Source organism: Periplaneta americana, chromosome 11 (genome assembly GCF_040183065.1).
Source record: "Periplaneta americana isolate PAMFEO1 chromosome 11, P.americana_PAMFEO1_priV1, whole genome shotgun sequence".
Taxonomy (NCBI): Eukaryota; Metazoa; Arthropoda; class Insecta; order Blattodea; family Blattidae; genus Periplaneta; species Periplaneta americana.
Genome location: NC_091127.1, coordinates 155,715,201 through 155,736,936, shown reverse-complemented (window position 1 = coordinate 155,736,936; position 21,736 = coordinate 155,715,201). Strand labels below are relative to the sequence as shown.

General features: G+C 36.9%; 1 protein-coding gene across 1 annotated transcript; it reads right to left on the bottom strand.

The window, feature by feature from the left end:
• Nucleotides 1-7,577: 7,577 nt before the first annotated feature.
• On the bottom strand, nt 7,578-17,589 carry LOC138709468 (hemolymph lipopolysaccharide-binding protein). Its single transcript, XM_069840253.1, has 5 exons — nt 17,430-17,589; nt 16,000-16,196; nt 13,472-13,607; nt 12,395-12,676; nt 7,578-7,894 (listed from the first exon to the last, which is right to left on the bottom strand). Exons 2-5 carry the CDS (start codon nt 16,189-16,191, stop codon nt 7,734-7,736), a joined length of 771 nt encoding a protein of 256 aa, XP_069696354.1. The 5' UTR covers nt 16,192-16,196; nt 17,430-17,589; the 3' UTR covers nt 7,578-7,733.
• Between the last annotated feature and the right edge of the window lie 4,147 nt (nt 17,590-21,736).

The window sequence follows — 21,736 nt, the reverse complement described above, 5'->3', positions numbered from 1 at the left end:
CTGTTTCCTGTTCAATTTTCAGCAATTGCTAGCTGATCTCGTATCTGAGAAAGTTAAATATCCTAAATTTTTCTCGAAAATAGTTTTCAATTTCTATGTCACTACTAGGGAAGGTTCCACTACGACTTGATCCATGGCTATGGACAAATTTTCCACCGATTTAAGAGACTGCAATGTCTTTCAAAGAATGCCCGTTTCCAGTCTCTAGTTTATGTGTGGCACAACTTACAAAATATAAACTCTCCATTCGAAGAAAATAATGTATCTCCTCAGAATTCCTCCACGAAATTCTGTACCTAAAATTTAAGAAATATATTTTCAAACTTCTATAATACCCATTCGAATAACACGTATTTTCTCATTCCTCAAACAGACCGTTTACCTGTAATTCTCTGAATGTCATTTGCTTCGACACGACACAGTTTCTTCGTTCGTCTTCTTGTCATTCGATGTGACCACTTTCTTAGTACACACGACTGTCCCTGAGCTCTTGCAGCGTGAGCTTTGTGTACGTTGTACCTGTAACCTTACTAATGCACACGACACAAGTCCCCAAGTTCCGAGCTTTGTTTATCACACGCAAAAAGAATATTTAATTACGTAGGAATCCGCTCCTTAATAATAACTTCGAAGGCGGATTGATACAAATTGTAATTACTGTAAGCCTATATCAGTGATGTCAACGTTCCTGCCACCAGTATGACGTGGCACAGATGGCATGTCACTATATGAACTGCAAGGCTATCTATCCACCAGGCGTATTGTTGTCACTGTACGCGAGAGCTGTATTTTTTCTGATCCTTTCTCCATTCTTTCACTTCCAGTTTCTACATTCGTTTTGATTTTACTAGGTCCATACCAGCGGTGACCAAAACTCGAGCTGCAGTGATTACATGCGACAGACAGCCTATGAAGTAAGGAGACGGAGGAAAGGTACTTGGCATGAAAACTACAACCAGTGGTGGTTCCTGTACTAACATCTTGATCAATCCCGCGGATAAAAACCCCAAACTTTGCTGTATCAGTAATGTCACTGCTGTCATCAAGAGCCAGTGAATAATACGACTTTTCTTGCTTATTTTTTTTAGCCTTCCTCTTGAATATAATCAGGAATTTTCTAAATTCTTCTCTCGATACTTGGTCGAAAAATTCGTAGTTTTTCAAAATTAAGAACTTCTTATGGACAAGTTATTTAAGCTATTTTAATCATTACTCTTTTGAGAAATTCTGTTCTATTGAAAGGTTTTAAAGCGCGAGATATTTCAAACCCCATTAGGTAGCTGACTTCCTTACATTTATTTATCTCATCTTTCTCTTCCTGGCTATGATTTAAGATATGTCAATTCCTGCCGTTTAACAGTTCGTTGGCACATAATATTGAATCAGTTTTTCTACAATATTATTATTAAACGAATAACTAATAAGTAGTTACCCTCATCTGAAGATTAAGAAGATTAAAATTGAGATAAAAACTAATAATTTTACCCTTCTAGGGAGAAGATCTAAAAATATCAATATTCATGCACGTACAGAAGAATTATAGAAACACATAATTAGTTGTCAGTAATAATAATAATAATAATAATAATAATAATAATAATAATAATACATTATTCAGCGTGACAATATTTCTATATACACCTAATTGAACCGTTGAAGATAGTAAACATTCTGTCCGACAGAATAACAAAGAAGTTCTTCTTCTCATTCCTTACGAAACCACCTCTTACTGCTTGTAGAGACAGAGTTAATAGAGCGACATGATACCGCCACTGGTTGCCTTCAGTACGTGAATGAAATACACAGCAATGTACAGGAAACTCCTCGTACCTGTTTGAATGTCTGTGATTACACGATGTAATCACGACACCCGCTTTGGTCACCGCTGGTCTATACCCATGAAGTCGGGATGAATATTATTAGCAACAGATATAGGCAAATGATTTCTCAGGTTATTGCCACTCGTCCTCACTCTGTGTTGACTTTTTTTTAGAAGTTTCGTAAGAGGAAATAGCTGCTCACAGACATATGCACTTTCAAACATGGCTATTGTTCTTGCAGCATTTTGCTTCGGGTTTGCGAATTGTGCGTCCGGAAGTGAATAGAATTGGGGATGTTTGTTTATTAACAGCAATTGCTTGAATATTGAATTTTGGTAAATGAAATTATATTTATTATTTGGAATTATTCTGTAAAATTCTATTAGATCAGATTGATGAATTTTTCACGAAGCTGAAGGTCGCATCTAGGTCGATCAATTTCATTTGAAATGGTGCGTCCTGAATATCCTTAAAATCTACTTTGAATGGGGTATCAAAAACAGAGAACCAGATTTCCATTTTTCCATGCTCTCATAACGTTTTCTGAATTGTTCTGTAGATGTCTTAGAACAGTAGTATTCAATGTTTTTTGCTAACGTACTTCCAAAATATACATTTTCGCCTCCGTGCCCCCACACTGCATTACAATTTATATAATAAATAACAAAACACTATGATAGGTATTATAGCCACAATATTATTATTATTATTATTATTATTATTATTATTATTATTATTATTATTATTATACAGTAGTTGCTTATTGATGCAATAATATTACTAATGAATTGTATAAAATGTTATGGAAGCAAGAAAAAACAAGAGTTGATATTGTAAAAGAAAATATGTAAACTGAAATAATTATCGACAAGCTTGAAACACTTGGACACGTGCTTGGACAATGTCCTAAAGGCGAGCTGCTGATCAATGCTAGACATCATCGTGTACGACATGCTTTGGCGACATCGTTAAAAACTTTAAATTGGGAGATTCATGAGGAGGTACATTGTGTGTCATCAGATGGTTCTTTTAGACGGGCAGACATTATTGCTATTAACGGACACTTAAAACGGGCTCTTGTTCTTGACCCTACTATCCGTTTCGAAAGAAACCTAAATCAGGCCCCCGGAGTTGATATTGAGAAGAAGTCTATGTATGAACCTTGTTTGCCTTATCTTTCTCAAAAGTACAACGTCCCTCTTAAACAATGGTCTGTCATTGGTTTGCTGTTTGGCAGTAGAGGTTCAATCACAAAATTCACATGGAATTATCTTAAGGAACTTCACATTCCTTTTGATTATGTAATGTCTATTCTTATAAGTATTATCAAGGATTCTCTTCAAATATTACATCATCATCATCATTAATCCACTTATATTTGCCTTCAACAATTAACTTTCTTTTTTCTTTAATGTATCACATCACATTATATTGTACATGTTTATTGTATAAGGACCCTTGTGGTCACTCAAATTCTTTGAGCTGATGTCTATAATTTATAAAAATATATAATAGTAATATGCGTTACAAGAACGGTATGTTGAAGTTTTCATGTTCGAGGAAAAGTTTGAAAAAGCGAAACGTAATTGAGCTTTTTTAATTTCCGAGAATTGAAAGAAAACATACCGCCCATGTATCGTATATTATTTTGTGCGAAGATCGTTTATTATATACCTGAAAGAGGAATTTCTAATTAGTTGCAATGAAATCTCCATCTTGGTTTCTGTTCAATGACGGCAAATTTGCAAAACAAATATATCTATCTTCAACATTGTTGCTTTAAAATGTTTTCTGTGTTTACTATACTCCAGCAGGCCGTGATATACGTCTATCTTTTTTCCCCCAGTCTATAAATGCGAACTTAAAACAAACAGCTTCCTTAATGTTATATGCATCACGAATGCAGTAACTTTAGTGGAGTTGTAGAGGTTACTTAATATTTGTAAATATTTAAAAACAATAATTAAGAGTGCAATTTAGGTGAAATTTCAGTGGTAAGTTTCCAATTTATAATTATTACTATATTGAACGTCTCTAAAAATAATATGTTAAAAGCTAAAGCAGTAAAATCAATATGTCACTTAAGCGGTAAGAAGAGGGAAATTGTTATGTGTTAGGTTGGGAATACTGAATGTGGAATTTTAGACTTACCGCGGATTGGTTTTGTGCGGAAACCAAGCAAATACGCACGATCTCGCACAATAGTAATATACGTTACAAGCGCGGTATGTTGACGTTTTCATGCTCGAGGAAAATATTGAAAAAGCGAAACGTAGTTGAGCTTTTTTAATTTCCGAGAACATGAAAACAAACATACCGCTCGTGTATCGTACATTATTTTGTGCGAAGATCGTTTATTACATACGTGAAAGACGAATTTCTAATTAGTTGCAATGAAATCTCCATCTTGGTTTCTGTTTAATGACGGCAACTTTAGAAAACAAAAATATCTACTGTATACTCCAGCAGGCCGTGATATACGTCTGTCTTTTTTTTCCCCCAGTCTATAAATGCAAACTTAAAACAAACGGTAAGGTTATGTAATGATTTATTTTTTCATTTTAATATTTTAGGAATATTATTTATATAACATTGCAGTAATAACATCGGCATCTGGAGTCTTGTTGATTTTTTCACGGCTTCCTTAATGTTACTTGTATGAGGAATACAATAGGTTTCGTGGAGTAGTAGACTTTACTTAATTTTTGCAAATATTTAAAAACAATAATTAACATTGCAATTTAGGTGAAATTGCAGTGGTAAGTTTCCAATTTATAATTATTACTATGTTAAACGTGTCTAAAAATAATATGTTAAAAGCCTAAAGCAGTAAAATGAATGTCGCGCTTAAGCGGTAAGAAGAGGGAAATTGTTATGTGTGTTACGTTGGGAATACTGAATTTGGTATTTCACACTTACCGCGGATTGGTTCTGTGCGGAAAACAAGCAAATACGCACGATCTCGCACAAAATATATTTGTCAGCATTCTTACAAACGTGGTCAATGGAATTCATACTCCTCGAGGCAACTCCGCGTACCCTTGTGGTACGAGTGCCATAGATTGACTACCACTGTCTTAGAACACCTATAAATCTTTCGAGACAAATATTCTCACAGTTATCTAAAGCTTTAAGTTTCGGAAAGTGCAGTAGATTTCCGCATTCCAACTGTTCTATCCACAATAGTAGTTTCATTTTTGAATGCTTGTATTAAATCTCATATGACTTACATCAGTTATTTTTTCTACTTGTAATGTTTGATTACATAACAAACATTTACTGTAGGCCTATGTGCCAAAATTCTGACATAAGAAACGCTTTTCCCAAGCAGGATCAAACTATTTAATACTCTCGACGAACAAGTTGATGTAGACGCATGGCTTGCCACGAAGCCATAGGTGAAATCACTGCCACAGATAGAAGAAATTGACATCGCTGGTCTATATAAACCGGCTACCAAAAGAGTAAAGTAAGTATGGATATACCCAAGATTCAGGAAATTATAGGGAAGAAAGTAGTGTAAAGAAAAACGGTGCAAGTGTAAGTGGAAATCTAGTATGTGAAAGTGAAAGCGTGGGGGGGGGATGAAAGAGGAATAGAAGAAGAAATAAATGGAAAGAAAGACAGAGATAGAAATAAGGCAGAGACGAACAGTAAAGAAAGGTCAGAACCTGCGACAGCTGAGGATATAGCAGAAGTATTAGATATGATTAAAAAATATGGGGATGTGATCAAAAACTGCAAGTGAAACTGGAAAAGATCGAGAAGTATAGAGGAGAAAGAAAGTGTATAAGCAGATATGTAGAATAAAATATAAGTATTTATAGGAAGTGAGAATAGTGACAAAGGATTAGGTGTAAGCAGAATAGTGAGAAAGTGAAAGTGAGCGCAATTAGGAATGAGTGATAATAGTGAGAAAGGGTTAATAGAAGTGTACAAGTGACAGCATAAAATTAGTACTAACATTTGAACATTGGAACATTAAATGAATATAAGAGAAAGATATGAGGAAAGGTCAAAGAACAAATAGGACAAATAATTCAATAATTTAATAATTTATAGAGAAAAATTGAAATTGAGATTTTAGTGAATGGTAGTTAGAGGAAAAAGGGGGTATGAAAGTAGTATATAATATTAGATATATTAGGATTATTGAACAAATAGAAAATAGCAAATGAAATGTGGGAGAAATACTGAAGGGGAGTTTGACCAAATAACAAAAAAGGTACATAGTGTAATTGGGAGTATTTGTGTAGACGTGTACTCCAAATAATGTGTTATTGTAATAATATGATAATGGTGGCACCGGATACAGAAATGTGAGGTACACCATTACATGTAAAGAAGTGCTGTGACGAAATATGTCATATATCATATGGATATACAGTTTCAGGAAAAAAAAAAAAATGGCCAATCTTGATGAAAGTCCGCTTTTATGTAGGCAACAAGTTTCGCACGACTGTCCACAAGTAGTATATAAACAGGAGCGCTTGCACATGCGAAGTAAAATTAGGCGGGCCGTTTTTTCTGGAACGTACAGATACGGATTTAAAATTTGGAGCGAGACTTGATGGCAATCAACCTGTATGTAGGCAACAATTTTGCACGACTGTTCACAAGTAGCATGTATACAGGGGCTCTTGTCTACTGCATATGCGCAGTGTGTTGTAAGGGAAAATTACACAATAAGGGAGCTCGAAATTTTATTTTAGTATTGTACAGAGTTCTCTCACAGTTTAGAGTGGCGATTTCTGCTATTTATCTGCCTATAACTATCTAGTGAGAAGTACAGTGTTACATTTATTTAGTCTAGTTCTTCCTTTTTATATCACTTATACTTAATTACTTACTTAGTTGGTTAGTTACAAATGGCTTTAAGGAACCCGGAGGTTCATTTCCGCCCTCACATAAGCACCCATCGGTCTTTGTCCTGTGCAAGATTAATCCAGTTTCTACCATCATATCCAACTTCCTACAAATCCAATTTAATATTATCCTCCCATCTACGTCTCGACCTCCTCAAAGGTATTTTCCCCTTTGGCCGCCCAACTAACATTCTATATGCATTTCTGGATTCGCCCTTACATGCTACATGCTCTGCTCATCTTAAACGTCTGGATTTAATGTTCCTAATTATGTCAGGTGAAAAATACAATGCGTGCAGTTCTGCGTTGTGTAACTTCCTCCATTCTGCTGTAACTTCATCCCTCTTAGCACCAAATCTTTTCCTAAGCAACTTATTCTGAAACACCCTTAACCTCTGTTCCTCTCTCAAAGTGAGAGTCCAAGTTTCACAGCCATACAGAACAACCGGTAATATAACTGTTTTATAAATTCTAACTTTCAGTTTTTTTGAAAGCAGACTGGATGACAAAAACTTTTCAACCGAATAATAATAGGCATTTTCCCATATTTCCTATCGTTTATACATTAATTAATATAAAAATAGTGAACTGGATATGCTGATCAGAAGAATGAAAATTTAACAACTAAAAAGAATGGTAGGCCTATTTATTAGGACAGCAATAAGGCAGCAATTTTCTTTGGAGTCCACAGCGAGGGAGTAACGGTTAGCATGTCTGACCGTGAAATGAGTGGACCCGGGTTCAAATCCTGGTTGGGAAAAATTACCTGATTGATATTTTATCCAGGGTTTTTCCTCACTCTGTTAAGAATAAATATATTATCGCCTTCATCTCACTGAGACGTTAGATTGGTATCGCAGTTGATAAAGCGTCGTAAAATAAATTTTAAAAATTTCTTTGGAACAATATTTTGTTATTTATAATGGCAGATAACTTTCACTTACAATAACATTATCATAAATAACTTACAAATGCAAGTTTTAATACAATATTGGACTTAAGACTGCCTCAAAGTTACAATCTTTGAGATGTGCGGAACCGTCTATTGTCAGAGCTCCACTTCACAGACGAAGGGCAGTTTCCACGGGCATGGTATATCGTTCAAACCGCCATTACGATGCATGGAGCCACAGTTCTCGTTACCTCCAGCATTGTCAGGTTGGATAGAGTCCGCCCAACGAGTGAATCCAGTAGTAGCCAGAGGTTTTCCTGTTGGAAAGAAGTGTTTTCAAGTATTAATGATAGTTTCATTCCTAAAAATAATTATAATAATCATCTACGACTACCAACTTTCAAGATTTCAGTAAGAAATCCCGATTTTCATACCGTTTTCTTTTTTGAAGATGATATTCTCGGGATTGTATCGTTCAGGACTTGAGAAAGTCGCCGTTATATTTGACTGTTTTAGACAATTAGTTTGGGATAATAAATTTGAAGAATAAAAATTCGAAGGTGATTGATTTTAAGCGGATGATAAAACTTCTGAGCAATATTTCTTTCGGGAGGAAAGTAAATTCGGAGTTGCGTTTCATAAATTTACGGCTCGCGAAATAACAGTGTCTCTGATTAATTTTTTTAGTAGGTTATTTTACGACGCTTTATCAACATCTTAGGTTATTTAGCGTCTAAATGAGATGAAGGTGATAATGCCGGTGAAATGAGTCCGGGGTCCAGCACCGAAAGTTACCCAGCATTTCCTCATATTGGGTTGAGGGAAAACCCCGGAAAAAATCTGAACCAGATAACTTGCCCCGAATCGAACCCGGGCCACCTGGTTTCGCAGCCAGACGCGCTGACCACTACTCCACAGGTGTGGAGTCTCTGATTAATCAGACAAGATTTCTGCTTAGTTGTTTCATGCGTCATCATACCAAGCTTAGGATTCGGGACACTTAAACAACCAATATATGCACAACTTGACTATAGAGTTCTTTGAACATAGTAGACAGATATACTGTGAATGTAAACAACGACGTCAATGTTTTATATTCTACTGTTAACAGTACAATCTAGTGACGGTGGAAAATCCTCAGAAGTTTTCAAGTCTCTCGACGACGTTGAAGGCGTTAGCGTTACAATAAATAACCATGTACATACTTGCAACTAATTAGAAATAACTGTTCACTATGAATTGAAAATGCACTGTGATGGTGAGTTCGTTTCGTAGGGAGAGACGGAAGAATACTGTACCTCTGATCACGAACCGGATTGTACAGTAACGCACAGGTAAACAAAACTCAATGCGCCACCTCACTCCATCTGTATTCCGTTGCACTGTAATTTCACTTCATTCTTAAGTTGTCTCGGATCCTAAGCCTGGTCTTAACCATACTTTGCAAAGGCACGAGTAGGCCTATGTCTTAATGACAGGTGCTATATATATGTTTCGTCAGACTTAAATTGCTCTGTTGGGTAAGGTAGAAAAATTAGATGGAACATACAGGATGTTTAAAAAAAGTGTCGCACATTTCTACAGGAGGTAGTATAGGTCGAAACTAGAAAAAAAAGCTCCTATAAACAAGTGTCCGGAAACAAATATCTGTTGAGATATGGACCATGCTGTATTGTGTCTATGATCGTCATTCGTTTAAAAACACAAAACAATGGTGCATGTTTTGAGCGTGTATAGCATCCCTGAACAGAAGTAAACAGAGAATGTAGAACAAAGGTCCAGGATACTAAGGTGCCTATGATTTTATTGTGTTTGTATTTATTTATTTGTTTTATTTGGTTATTTTACGACCCTGTATCAACATCTGAGGATATTTAGCGTCTGAATGAAATTGAAGGTGATAACGCCGGTGAAATGAGTCCAGGATCCAGTACCGAAAGTTACTCAGCATTTGCTCGTATTGGGTTGAGGGAAAACCCCGGAAAAACCTCAACCAGGTAACTTCTCCGACCGGGATTCGAACCCGGGCCACCTGGTTTCCCGGCCAGACGTGTGGACTTGTGTTTATAAGTACGTACAGTATTCAGTGGTGTAGGCTGTCTTTCTGTTTATACACGATGGGGCACCACTCCACTTTTACGCCTCGTGCGACAATACCTAACCCAGATGTTTAATGGGCGATGGATTGGTCGAGGAGGTCCAGTAGCATGGCCTCCCCGATCACCTGACCTAAATCCTTTGGATTTCTAGCTATGGGGACATTTAAAAATATTGTGAATGCCACACCCATCGACAATGCACAAACGTTACAGGAGCGTATATGCAATGCATGTGAGACAATCCAACAAACAGCCAAGTGTGGTCGCAAGAGTTCGTGACTCACTGAGAAGAAGGGCTGAAGCATGTGTAACAATGCGTGGTAACCACATGGAGCGCCTTCTCCAGTGTCTACGTAACAGACAGGTGGGTATCGTAGGCCACAATACAGCATGGCCCATATCTCAACAGATATTTGTTTCCGGACACATGTTTATAGGAACATTTTCTTTAGTTTCGACCAATGCTCTTGATAGTAGTATTATGCCACATATAATATTGAATGGGATTCTTGTTAAATACAGTGAAACAGTTAAAAGTCTTGGCATTTTTATGGATAGCGATCTAAATTGGAACACTCAAGTAACACACATTTGCAAAAAAATATTTTCTCAACTTCACTCCTTGTTCCATATGAAAGAATTTCTACCGCTTAGTCTAAAAAGAATCTTATTCAGACGCTTGTAATGTCCCATTTTGTTTATTGCGATTCCTTGCTAACTAATGTAAGTTCACTCTTAGCTGACAGACTACAACGTGTTCATAATGTGTGCATACGATTCATCTGCAATACTCGTAAATTTGACCATATAACACCTTCCCTCCAGTTACTTTCATGGGTGCGTCTGAAGGAACGAAGAACAATACATTCACCGTCTCTTCTGTTTAGAATCATGCATAGGCTACTTCTACTCCGAATTATCTGTTATCGCGCTTTCAATTTCTTACAACTCTTCGAAACCGACATCAAGCACTTCTTTCTATCCTTCATCATAGAACGTCTTTATACTCATCTTCCTGTACTGTAGAAATACCTCGCCTCTGGAATTCGTTACCTAATGACGTCAGGGACTGCCGGACTTTATCACAATTCAAAATTAAATTGGAAAATTTTGTCTTAGTTAATGTTTTTAGGTATTGCTAGAAGTATTGATTTGTGTTTTTTTTTTCTTTTTCTTTTTTAATCTAGATTAAAATTGCAAGTTTTTTGTTTATATTAGTTAATTAGTTAGGATACAATTAATTATGATACTTAATCACTCATTTAAAGTCTGTGTGACTGCAACCTGTGTACAGAGGTGCATGGTTTCGAGAGAGGCATTGTGACGATACGCCACTCGCAGATCAGAGGCAAATACAAATTTGGAACGGAGTTTGACTCCAGTGAGTGAGAGGGTGGGGGTTGGGGAGGTAGGAAGTATGAGAAATGCATAGCTATCATTGCGAGCCACAATGTGCTCTCGAGTCACATTTTCGCCACGGCTGACATAGAGCACCTTCTGTAGTATCTACGTAACAGACTGGTGAGTATCGTAGGCCACAATACAGCATGGCCCATATCTCAACAGATACGAGGGGGATCCAGGAAATAACGACCGTTCGCGCATACCCGCCGCGCAGCTGACTCCCCTTCCTTGTTTGAAGGTCAACTGGCTTCCTTAACATATGTTCTCATAATGTTGTGAGTACTGGTTACAACTTACAACAAGTCGCCATTGTGCATTTTGTGTTACTTCAAAATGAACGACGTGATTGATAATCCCGCCGACTGTGAGGTGAGGAGTGTGATTCGATTTTTGAATGCCCGACATTTGAAACCTGCAGAAATTTTACCGGCATTTGAAAGAAGTGTATGGTGATACGGTAATGAATGAAAGAAATGTGAGAAAATGGTGCGAAATGTTCACAATGGGCGAACAAATGTCCACGATGAAACTCGACCCGGACGCCCATCACTCATCACAGAAGACCTGAAGACTAAAGTGAACGACAGAATCTTGCAAGACAGGCGCACATCACTCGACGAATTGCATATTGCCTTTCCTGACATTTCTCGTTCTTTGCTTGGTGAAATTGTGTCGCAACATCTTGGCTACCACAAAATCTGTGCCCGCCCGCACACTGCTGCTTCAACTCGAGAATTGCTGGATCAATTCGGTTGGGAAATCTTTGATCATCCGCCCTATAGTCCAGACCTTGCTCCTAGCGATTTTCACCTTTTCACTAAGCTGAAAGACTTTCTGGGTGGTACGCGTTTTGGAAGTGATGAAGAGTTGAAGAAGACAGTGAACACCTGGCTTAATGAACTGGCGGCAGAGGAGGACGGGAATTCTAAAGTTAGTGAACAGATACGACAAATGTTTAAATGTAGGTGGTGATTATGTAGAGAAGTAAAGGAAGCTTCAGTTATGCAACAGACTTTGTTTTTTCAAATAAATAAATATATTTTTTTAACTATTACAACAAAACGGTCGTTATTTCCTGGATCCCCCTCGTATTTGTTTCCGGACACATGTTTATAGGAACATTTTCTTTAGTTTCGACCAATGCTGTCTCCCGTAAATATATGCGACACTTTTTTTGAACAACCTGTATAAGACAATGATCTATGTAATCGTATTTCGGGACTATGATAGCGGACGTGTTCTCAAAATTAGAGAGCCAAAACCCCACATCTTCAGGAGGGTGCCATTCATAACTATTATATAACATGTTCTTACCAAATATCGTGATGAATTCTCCTTCAACAAATCTATCATGGATGCCGATGAATATGTAGTCGTTGTGTGTTGCTCCTTCCGTCTTCGTCACTTTGCTGAAGAGGTTTTGAAGAACTTTAGATTCGTCCTCAGAATTTATTATGACCAGATGTCCTCCCTCCTGCTGACATATTACTCTTGCTTCATCCCAAGTCTTCGGAATTTTATGAAATTTGTAATATCCCAGACCAGCGGATAACTCGTATCCTGGAGGAATACTGGGAGCGGCAGTAGGAGGAGGTGCTGAAATCAGTAAGAGTTCATTATTGAATACTGTCTTTAACAGTCAGAAGTAATGGTTACAATTTGTGCTCAAGCAGTAGACTCTAGAGACATCAGTAAAATAGATGCTAATGATTTAGTGGTTACCATCGAGCAACAACTTCCAGAGGTTTATTGTGTAGCTGAACGCCATTTGGACAACTGAAACTAGTAGTTCAACATCGTTCCATATTAATTGAGAGTGACAATAGCTATTTTCTTCAAGAATCTGAAGTTCAAAGGAACGGATTAACTTCTCTGCAGCTGAGTCAGCGATAGTCTATTAACATCGTCGATTCGAGTGTGAATTTTCGTATAAATTATCTATATAAAGTCAACTTGCACACGAAGCCCAACAGTTCACCACTATCTCACGAGAAACTGCTGGCCCATAATTTTGCTTGGGGATCTCTCAGTAACTGACAATATTCTTTTACCTGCGATAAATCTACGACTTATGACCTTCCGTTGTAACTCATTTTCTGATGGAAGTCATGTTAAGATTCTGTCACCCCTTAAAACTACTATCTATCTATCTATCTATGCTGGGTCTGAACCCGTGACATTCTGGTCTACTAGCAAGCTTGATAACTACAAGACCATCGAGGAGAACTGTCCTCACGGACCTAAGGAGCATTCGCTTTGAATCGTGTTCCTTTATAAGACATAATTATCTTATTAATCGAGTAATAATTAAATAATCCATATGTAATCATCGGAAAATTTATTATACAACTGTGAAGTAGAAACTTATGTTTAACTTAGGTATTATTTCACCTGTGATTGTAGTAATGATCTGGACAGACTTGACGCCTGCACATGTGGTTGTGGTCTGCTCCAGATCCACTTGCCAGAGATCTTTCTCATGTTGGTTGGAGGACGACTGTTCATGTTCCCCGTGTTCTAGACGCACCTAAAGGTACAGAATTTCAATGAACACAACAAAGTTACATTTGAGATACCGAGCGCTTTTCAGTTTCTACCGCCAGTCAGCGTTTAGGAGAAAATCCATGCATAATTTTTAGTTATTTTATAAGTAAACCTGCACTACAACACGATCAATCTGTGAAGAGTGATGCAGCATCATTGATAGGATAACTAGATTTAGGCCTATGCTATATTTAATTGTCAATTCTGCTTTTCCTTTGAAAAATCATATTTTTTATGTTTTTCATTATTTTAGGCTAATTTCTTAGTAAGTCATACGATTAGGGGAGACTGTTGTACCTTTAAACACTTATCACATTTTATTTTTTTTAAATTGGGAAATGATGTTTTTTAAATTAAAAAATACTTTAAATAATTATTGAAGATTCCTTTACAATTTCGTGTATATATTTTACTGTTCTACACATCTATTAAGGATGGAAAAAATAAAATGTAATATGTTCAAAGGTATAACAGGTTCATGTACCTTAGAACATACACTCTTATAAGTTGGAACAAATGTAATATAAGTGGGAATATAGTTGTAAGAACTGACAATCATATTTAAAATGTATTTGCAATCATAAACCAGAGCAGGCTGCTCTGATTGAGATTTTATTTCCTGGAGATACAAGAATTGCTTCAACAACTTTCTTCAAGGCATCCGGATCAATTGGGGGCCTCTTAATTCCAGATTTAGTTCGTGGCATGATCTTAAAATAAAATAAAAACGAAAACCAATAGTATTATGTACCTTGGAACATGTTCCGTGGTACAAGATGTTCTGTGTTCAAAGGTACAAGAAGGTGCACGTTTAAACAAATGTGGCTACCAAAACTATAGATTCGAATAAATCATGGAAATTAAAATATGTTATTACTCACCAGATAATACGGAACACATTGTACTTAATGGATGGTAACAAATACAATCTGGTTTTATGTTAGATAACATATACCAATGAACGAAATATTTACTTTTGGTACTAAAAAAGATTCTTTCGTTCACAGAACTCATACTTTGCAATAAATCAAACCAAAACTACGACCAGAGCTACTTAGCGGCTTTCCCTACATTCTACTTCAGTTTGAGTCCTCTACGTAGTAGCAAAAAATAAAAAACAAAAAATGTTCAAAGGTACACTATGCTAAAGGTACAACAGTCTCCCCCTATGTTGTTTCTAGTGGCTTCCGTGAACGTTGACCCAAGTCATTTTCCCCTGGCTTTTCAATAAAAAGCTTCTAAACTTCCAGTCTTATCTTTATTTCCATCAAGCTTTCTAAAATTCACCAAATGTTCTTTATTTAAATCAAACTACGGTTATTACTAGACTTCGAAGTTGAGGCACATAAACTCTGAAGTTACGTGCACATAGGATAAAGCAGTGTTTCAGAGCTGCTGGCAAGGTAGTTCTCTCCCATCATACACACACCGTATCAGTTAGAGGTAATGCATTAATTTCTTACTGAATTGGGTTTGTATATTGAATATTAATTACATTTTCTTTGGTAGTGCGTAAAATGAATAGCAGTGCCTAAAGTGATTACTTACTTTTTACACACTAGTGTTTAAAGACTCACTTTAGGCAATGATAACAGTGGGTAAAATGCAACTTTACGCACTATCATAGAAAAAATACTCCATAACACGTTGCTAAGTAAAATAACATAGCAGCGTGTTTTCCATTTTATTTAACAACTATAATTCCGTCGCTCTTATTTCCGGCAGCCAATCATGTTTCAGGTCGGCTACATTTAAACTTGTGCGCCTTGTGATTCGCTGATGATGACGTTATGCATTTCCTAAGGCTCGATAAATACTTAATATAATCGCCCGCCATTTTGGCTCTTTCGTTGGCGTTCGCAGAAAGCACACGAGGACGTTATTTGCCGCTCAATTATTTGCTGAATTACAGTGCATTTGACTTATTATCATAGGAGCTACGACATGACAATGTTTAACGGTATGGCAAATAGATTCCTCGTCTGGTAGCTCGGCAACGAAAGAACAAAAAATGGCGAACGGTACTACGTACCTAGACTTTATAGAGCCTTCACTTTCTAAGACGTAAGCAAAGAGGAGGAGTCACGCCGGGAATAACAGCGTCGCGACTATAATTTAACAATAAAGACAAACTGGCAGTACAAAAGTGTCAAATAATGACCTACTTTTGCAACGAAAATAGATAAAAGTATATTTAGGCCGCAGTGCTTAGGGCCACCCTCTCCCGGTCAATATTGGCAGTGCCTCTGCAACGCATCGTCCTGGCTTGTATTTATACATTAAAAAAAAAAGAATGCAACGCACGGAATTTTCGCGACTTTAGTATTTCTCGATCAGGGCTCCAGATTTGATACCTGTTTAAATCTTAGACTCACCTGCGCCGTCCAGTGGCCAGTCTTGTTTCTATTGCTCGTGATCGAAAACTTGAAGTCACTCGGGTCAGCTATAGGACACTCCTCAGGAACTGAACGCACGAACCTTTGCAGTATGGGGATAGGCAGCTCACACACACACAAGGTAGCCGTCAGTAGTATTGACAGGGGCAGTAAGGCTTTCGTATTCATCATTATGACTGAAAGTGTGGAGAATTACATTATTAACAAATCCTACAATAAAAATTCCCCAAGGATAAAAGTCATCAAAGAAACGATTTTATCCGTCGTTGTGACTATGTGGTTGCGCGTGCATTTCCCAACAAGTGGTCCGAGGTTTGATTTGCAATAGTTACCGAATAAAAGGGTGTTAAACATTTGGGGGGGGGGAACTATTTTCAGAGAAAACTATCAACTCTCCACCAATATGGTATTAAACTTTTTTGTTAGATACAACATGAGCTATTCTCTCTGGAAATCTGCAGGGTTATTTCACTTTCAGTCTGTATATCTTATTTTAATTTTAGTATTAAACAATTTTATTGATGGTAATGGTGAGTCACACGTCTTGCAGATCGCATGAGGGAAGGTGGACATTGGAAGTGCCGTTTAGCGGTAAAATTATAAAATAATCCGGTGCAATCCCTGTATGCAAGCATATATTTACAGTAGGCATTCATTCATATTTGAAGGGTACACGGGAAAAACGATCAAGGTCCATCAAAAAACGAAATTGAGTTAATAACGCTATCTTATAGTGGAAAGGAAGTACTATCGTGTGGTCTAGCTAGTAATAAGAAATCATCGTTCTTGACATTCCACTACGTAAATTTCTATTAAATACACACATAACAAAGTATTAAGTGCTTAAACTTTAAATTCGTTTTTCTCGAAATTTTCTAAAATTGACCTTCATCGTTATTCCCGTGTACCCTTCATTTGGGAAGTGATATTTTCAGAAATGTTTACTGGCTCTTAGTGGTATTTAATAATTAAAATCTCTAAATGTTTGTTCCTAAAAATGTCTTTCTGAAGATTTATTTTTTTTTTATATTTTATTGGATTATTTTACGACGCTTTATCAATATCCAGGTTATTTAGCGTCTGAATGGAATGAAGGTGATAATGCCGGTGAAATGAGTCCGGGGTCCAGCACCGAAAGTTACCCAGCATTTGCTCGTATTGGGTTGAGGGAAAACCCCGGAAAAAACCTCAACCAGGTAACTTGCCCCGACCGGGATTCGAACCCGGGCCACCTGGTTTCGCGGCCAGACGCGCTGACCGTTACTTCACAGGTGTGGTCTTTCTGAAGATATTTCGAGGAAGATAAGATGGCAAAATGTACTGTAATAATCATTGCAGTAATCAAATTCTTCCACAGAGAGTAACATACAGTATTACATGTGATATCAAATGAAGAAGAATTCACTTACCTTAAAGCCTGTCTTCGTGTTGCCCAACGAATGCCGTTTGGACCAGTCGTGTTCCGTTTATATGGGAGTCTGTTTCGCCTTGAACTTGGTTGCAAACAAGTTTCCAAGATAATGCAGTAAAGTTAGAGATGATGATGTTGGGATTCCCTTGCACTGCGTCCGCGATAAAGCCAGACATTGACTCCATGAAAAATAAACGAAGAAGAGTGACTTCTGAGAACAAGGAAGTCAATTATGACGTAACTGCTGGGTCAAGTTGCGCACTGTAATGTCGGCAGCCTTAACTTCTGTGGCGAACATTCACAGCCATCACGCGCAGTTTTCTGTTCTTCACTTAACTAATTACATTGAATGCGCAATACTACGTATTTGAACCAGTAAGTACATCATACACGACAGCAAATGCTGGCTAGCTGGGATGAAAAAGAGAAAAATGACTAACTGTGTGTCCGGATATCGCTATGCTATTTCGAAAGCTTTACTAATTTGATTGGAATAGTTTTCCAAGACATAATAATGTACATATTGAGTGTTAGAATCATAAGTAAGAATCTTATTTAAGTGTAGATGGTTGTTTTGGTGTGTGGAAAATGAAAAAAAATTACCTGAAAGCAGCCCGACATAGATTTGGTTCTAATGAACATAGATTTTTGGAATTTTTTTGTGCTAAATGATGGAGCTTTTGGCTATTGAATTAACCTAGAATAGTTTCCATGTAGTTCTTTGTAAGACAGAAATAATTTTGTTTTCTTTCTCCCCGAAGGTTACATTTTTCGTCCTGTCGGTACACTTTTCTCAGAACGGGATGTTCGCCTTAAGGCCCATTCACAATGAAAATTAAACATAAACATAACGTAAGCATAAAACCTTGTGTCCATGTTATTTAATGAAAGCATTCACAATGAATTACATAAGCATAAACTTAATCTTAATCATAAGACGTTAAAATGAAAGTTTGCAAACTCCAAACTTTCATGCTTATGTTTATGCGATTTGGAAACAGTACACAAGCGGAAAGCGTGTTTTCACTTTTTGTTTGTTATCTCATGGGCTTTGCCTACAGGCAATATTTTGATCTATTGGCCGTGATGATAGCTAGGCGCGCAACATGGAATCATATGACGAAAAGTTGATTATTTTATATCTCCGTTTCTTTGATTTAAAGTATTGAAAGCCATATACTGATGCCATTGTAGTTATTAGAAACATAAATTGAATAGCTATATCGTCAGTCATTGTGCAATTCTCCATTTTTTTTTAATAGATTCTGTAGTTTTGTTGATTCGGTATGTTTGTTTCCACACATGTGTTATGTTTACGATATGTTTAATTTTCATTGTGAATGGGCCTTGGCTACTAAAGTTTGTGGCATATGTTTATGTGCTTATGTTAATGTTTACGTTATGTTTAATTTTCATTGTGAATGAGCCTTTAAGGCTAGAATCATATGACACCGCACACGTTGACTCATGGATGGTCGCTTTACTGCATACATGGGCACAATTTTCGGTTACGTGAGGCACTCGATTTGAAACAGTTGGTTTACTAGGACAGGAGACTGCAGAGTAGGATGGGAAATATAAACTGCTGTGACCTGCGTCACCTTATCGTAATCGCTAAGGCGGTCAGTGGCGAACTATTAGGAAAGCGCTTGGTTGACGTGAGACTCTCGAAAACTTTTATTCAATTTGGCAAATTAATTCGGCACCTTTAATCATAAACCTCTTTACTATTTCTTCACCATTGAATTGATTTAAATCACAGGCGAGAAATTGCGCAACTAGCCAATAATATTCCATCACGTTGTCTATGTTTATTTTCTTGAATATTCTGGCGTTTATCAAGATTGCACGTTATCGACCTAAAATAATTTCAGAAAATCATATTTCGTTTTCTACGCACATTTGATATATTTTTTTATAAATTTATTTTGGAAATAATACGTACAAACAACATTTAATTCCTCGTACCTTTTCATGCAGCGTGATTAAGGTATAATGTCGTATTTAGTATACTATGCAAATGTTAAGATCATATATTTTCTTCGGAATAGTACGAAAAATAACATTTAATTTGTCTTACCTTCTAATTCAGCATGTTCTTTATGACATAACGAGTAATGTCGTTGTATATTAAATTTATTAATGCCTAAAGGCTGGTTCACAATAAACCGGGAACGGAAACGGCAACAAGAACGAAAACGGAAATAATGTTAAAATAAATGTATTTAAATGTGAGCTTGCACAATAGTTAATTGTGAATCCTCACATTTAAACACATTTATTTTAACAATATTTCCCTTCTCGTTCTCGTTGTCGTTTCCGTTCAAGGTTTATTGTGAACCAGCCTTAATAGGATTTTCAAGCATAACATACATCGTATGTTCTCCCCTTCTAAACAGCAAAAAAACTATTCCTCCCATTTATCATGAAATAATAGTTTTCTAACGCGTACACACTGCTTTGATAATGCCATTATGCCACCACTGATATTGCTTATGAAACTGATATAGAACCTGCCCACGCCTAGGAGCTGTGTGAGGGAGGAACGAGGACTGTGAAGATGATGTCACTCAAAGCGATAAGCTCTGTGAAGGTCAGTGAGGCATTATTTCTCAAGTGAGGCACGATGCCCATCCGTGCTCTATTGCTAGCAAGAGGGCTTATTTGAAGGCCTCTTGATTGCTAGCTTTCCAGCACGCTGTAAGCTCCAAGAATGGTTTCGTCTCGGCGTGGAGTTACAGAGATATTGGAGAGGTGGTCTGTGGACCAGATGTCAATGATGACTTGTGTAATTAGTAGAGACGACTTTTATCAATTATTTGTGTAATTCGCGCTTTTTAATTTACACAAATTTGTATTCTATTTTAAACTACGCGCGTGTGGTTTAGTTTTGACGTTAATTGGCCGTAACTCGGTAACCAGCAGCGTTGCCAACCTGAACACGAGCGAGTCGGCTACAAACATCCCGAAATTCAGCTACAAAGACTGAAATTAAGCTACGCTCAAAACTTGAAGAATTTGCGTATATGTTGTTCAATGTGCTGCGTTTAACGATGATTTCATTGCCCATTATATTAGTTTAATAAAAATAATTCGAAAGAGCTACGAATACAATTATTATTATTATTATTATTATTATTATTATTATTATTATTATTATTATTAGTATTATTATTAATGGGGTTATTAATGTTAATATTTATAATAATCATTATTTCTTACAAACTAAAAAATCAATACATAGGCCTAAGCATCAACACACTTCTATAGATTTAGTAAAGCGTTGCTCAACCCAATCTACAAACCATGCAGGAATATAAAAACGGGAAAGTATTTATTAACTCATCTAATGAAATCCAGTTGATCCTTCTGATAACACTTGCTAACATAAGTATACAAAAAAGTCACAGTGCCCATGTGTTTATACATATTTGTCTACGTATTTATAGGTACATATTTACAGTTATTGAGTAATAAATAGAATCGACGATCAATGTTATGATGTTTACAATGTTTTCGACAACGTGTCGCAGCAAGTGGACACTGGGATAGATATGCGTGGGAAGGGCCAGTTTTTAACATCTAAGAGGCTTAAGTTTCATTGTTATTTTGAAGTCGGAATACGGTTATTTTTGCGGAGTAGGCGACCCCTAATAAAAACTCTGTTGTGTGCCGGGAAGTTCACAAACAGAGGAACTGTCAGGTTACTGGTTTACTTTTGTTGGGTAGGCGACCCCTAATAAACCGCCTGACGAGTGTCTGCAAATTCACGAGTACAGAAATTGTGAGTTAGGTAATAGGCGCTATTCACATAATAGGAGAATAAAACTGAAAATAGCAATGCTATCCTTGCCATAAATGCGGGTCACATTGTTCAGAATTCAGTCTGTGACACAAAGTTTCTACCGGTATGTTTTCGTAATTTTAATGAGGAAGTGAGGAAATTCTGGTGGGTATTAGTATGAGAAAATAAATTTGTTAAAAGAAAGTGTTTACACATAAAATTTGAGTATTCACAGATGGTCGCTCGATCGAATCTCAATTCGGCTACATTTTGACATTCGGCTACGACCATTCTGCTACAAGCTGCATGACTAAAAATTAAGCTACGTTTAGCCGAATTCGGCCACGGTTGGCAACGCTGGTAACCAGTAAAGATTTTGAGCAACGGTAAATTTAAAACGAATTTCCATTCTTACTCAACATTTTTCTCGCTTTGACCCCCCATCTAACGTGAAAAACAAAAATATTTACCGCTTACCGTAAATTTTTTTCTGTGAGCAGATCACTTCAAAGTTAGTATTT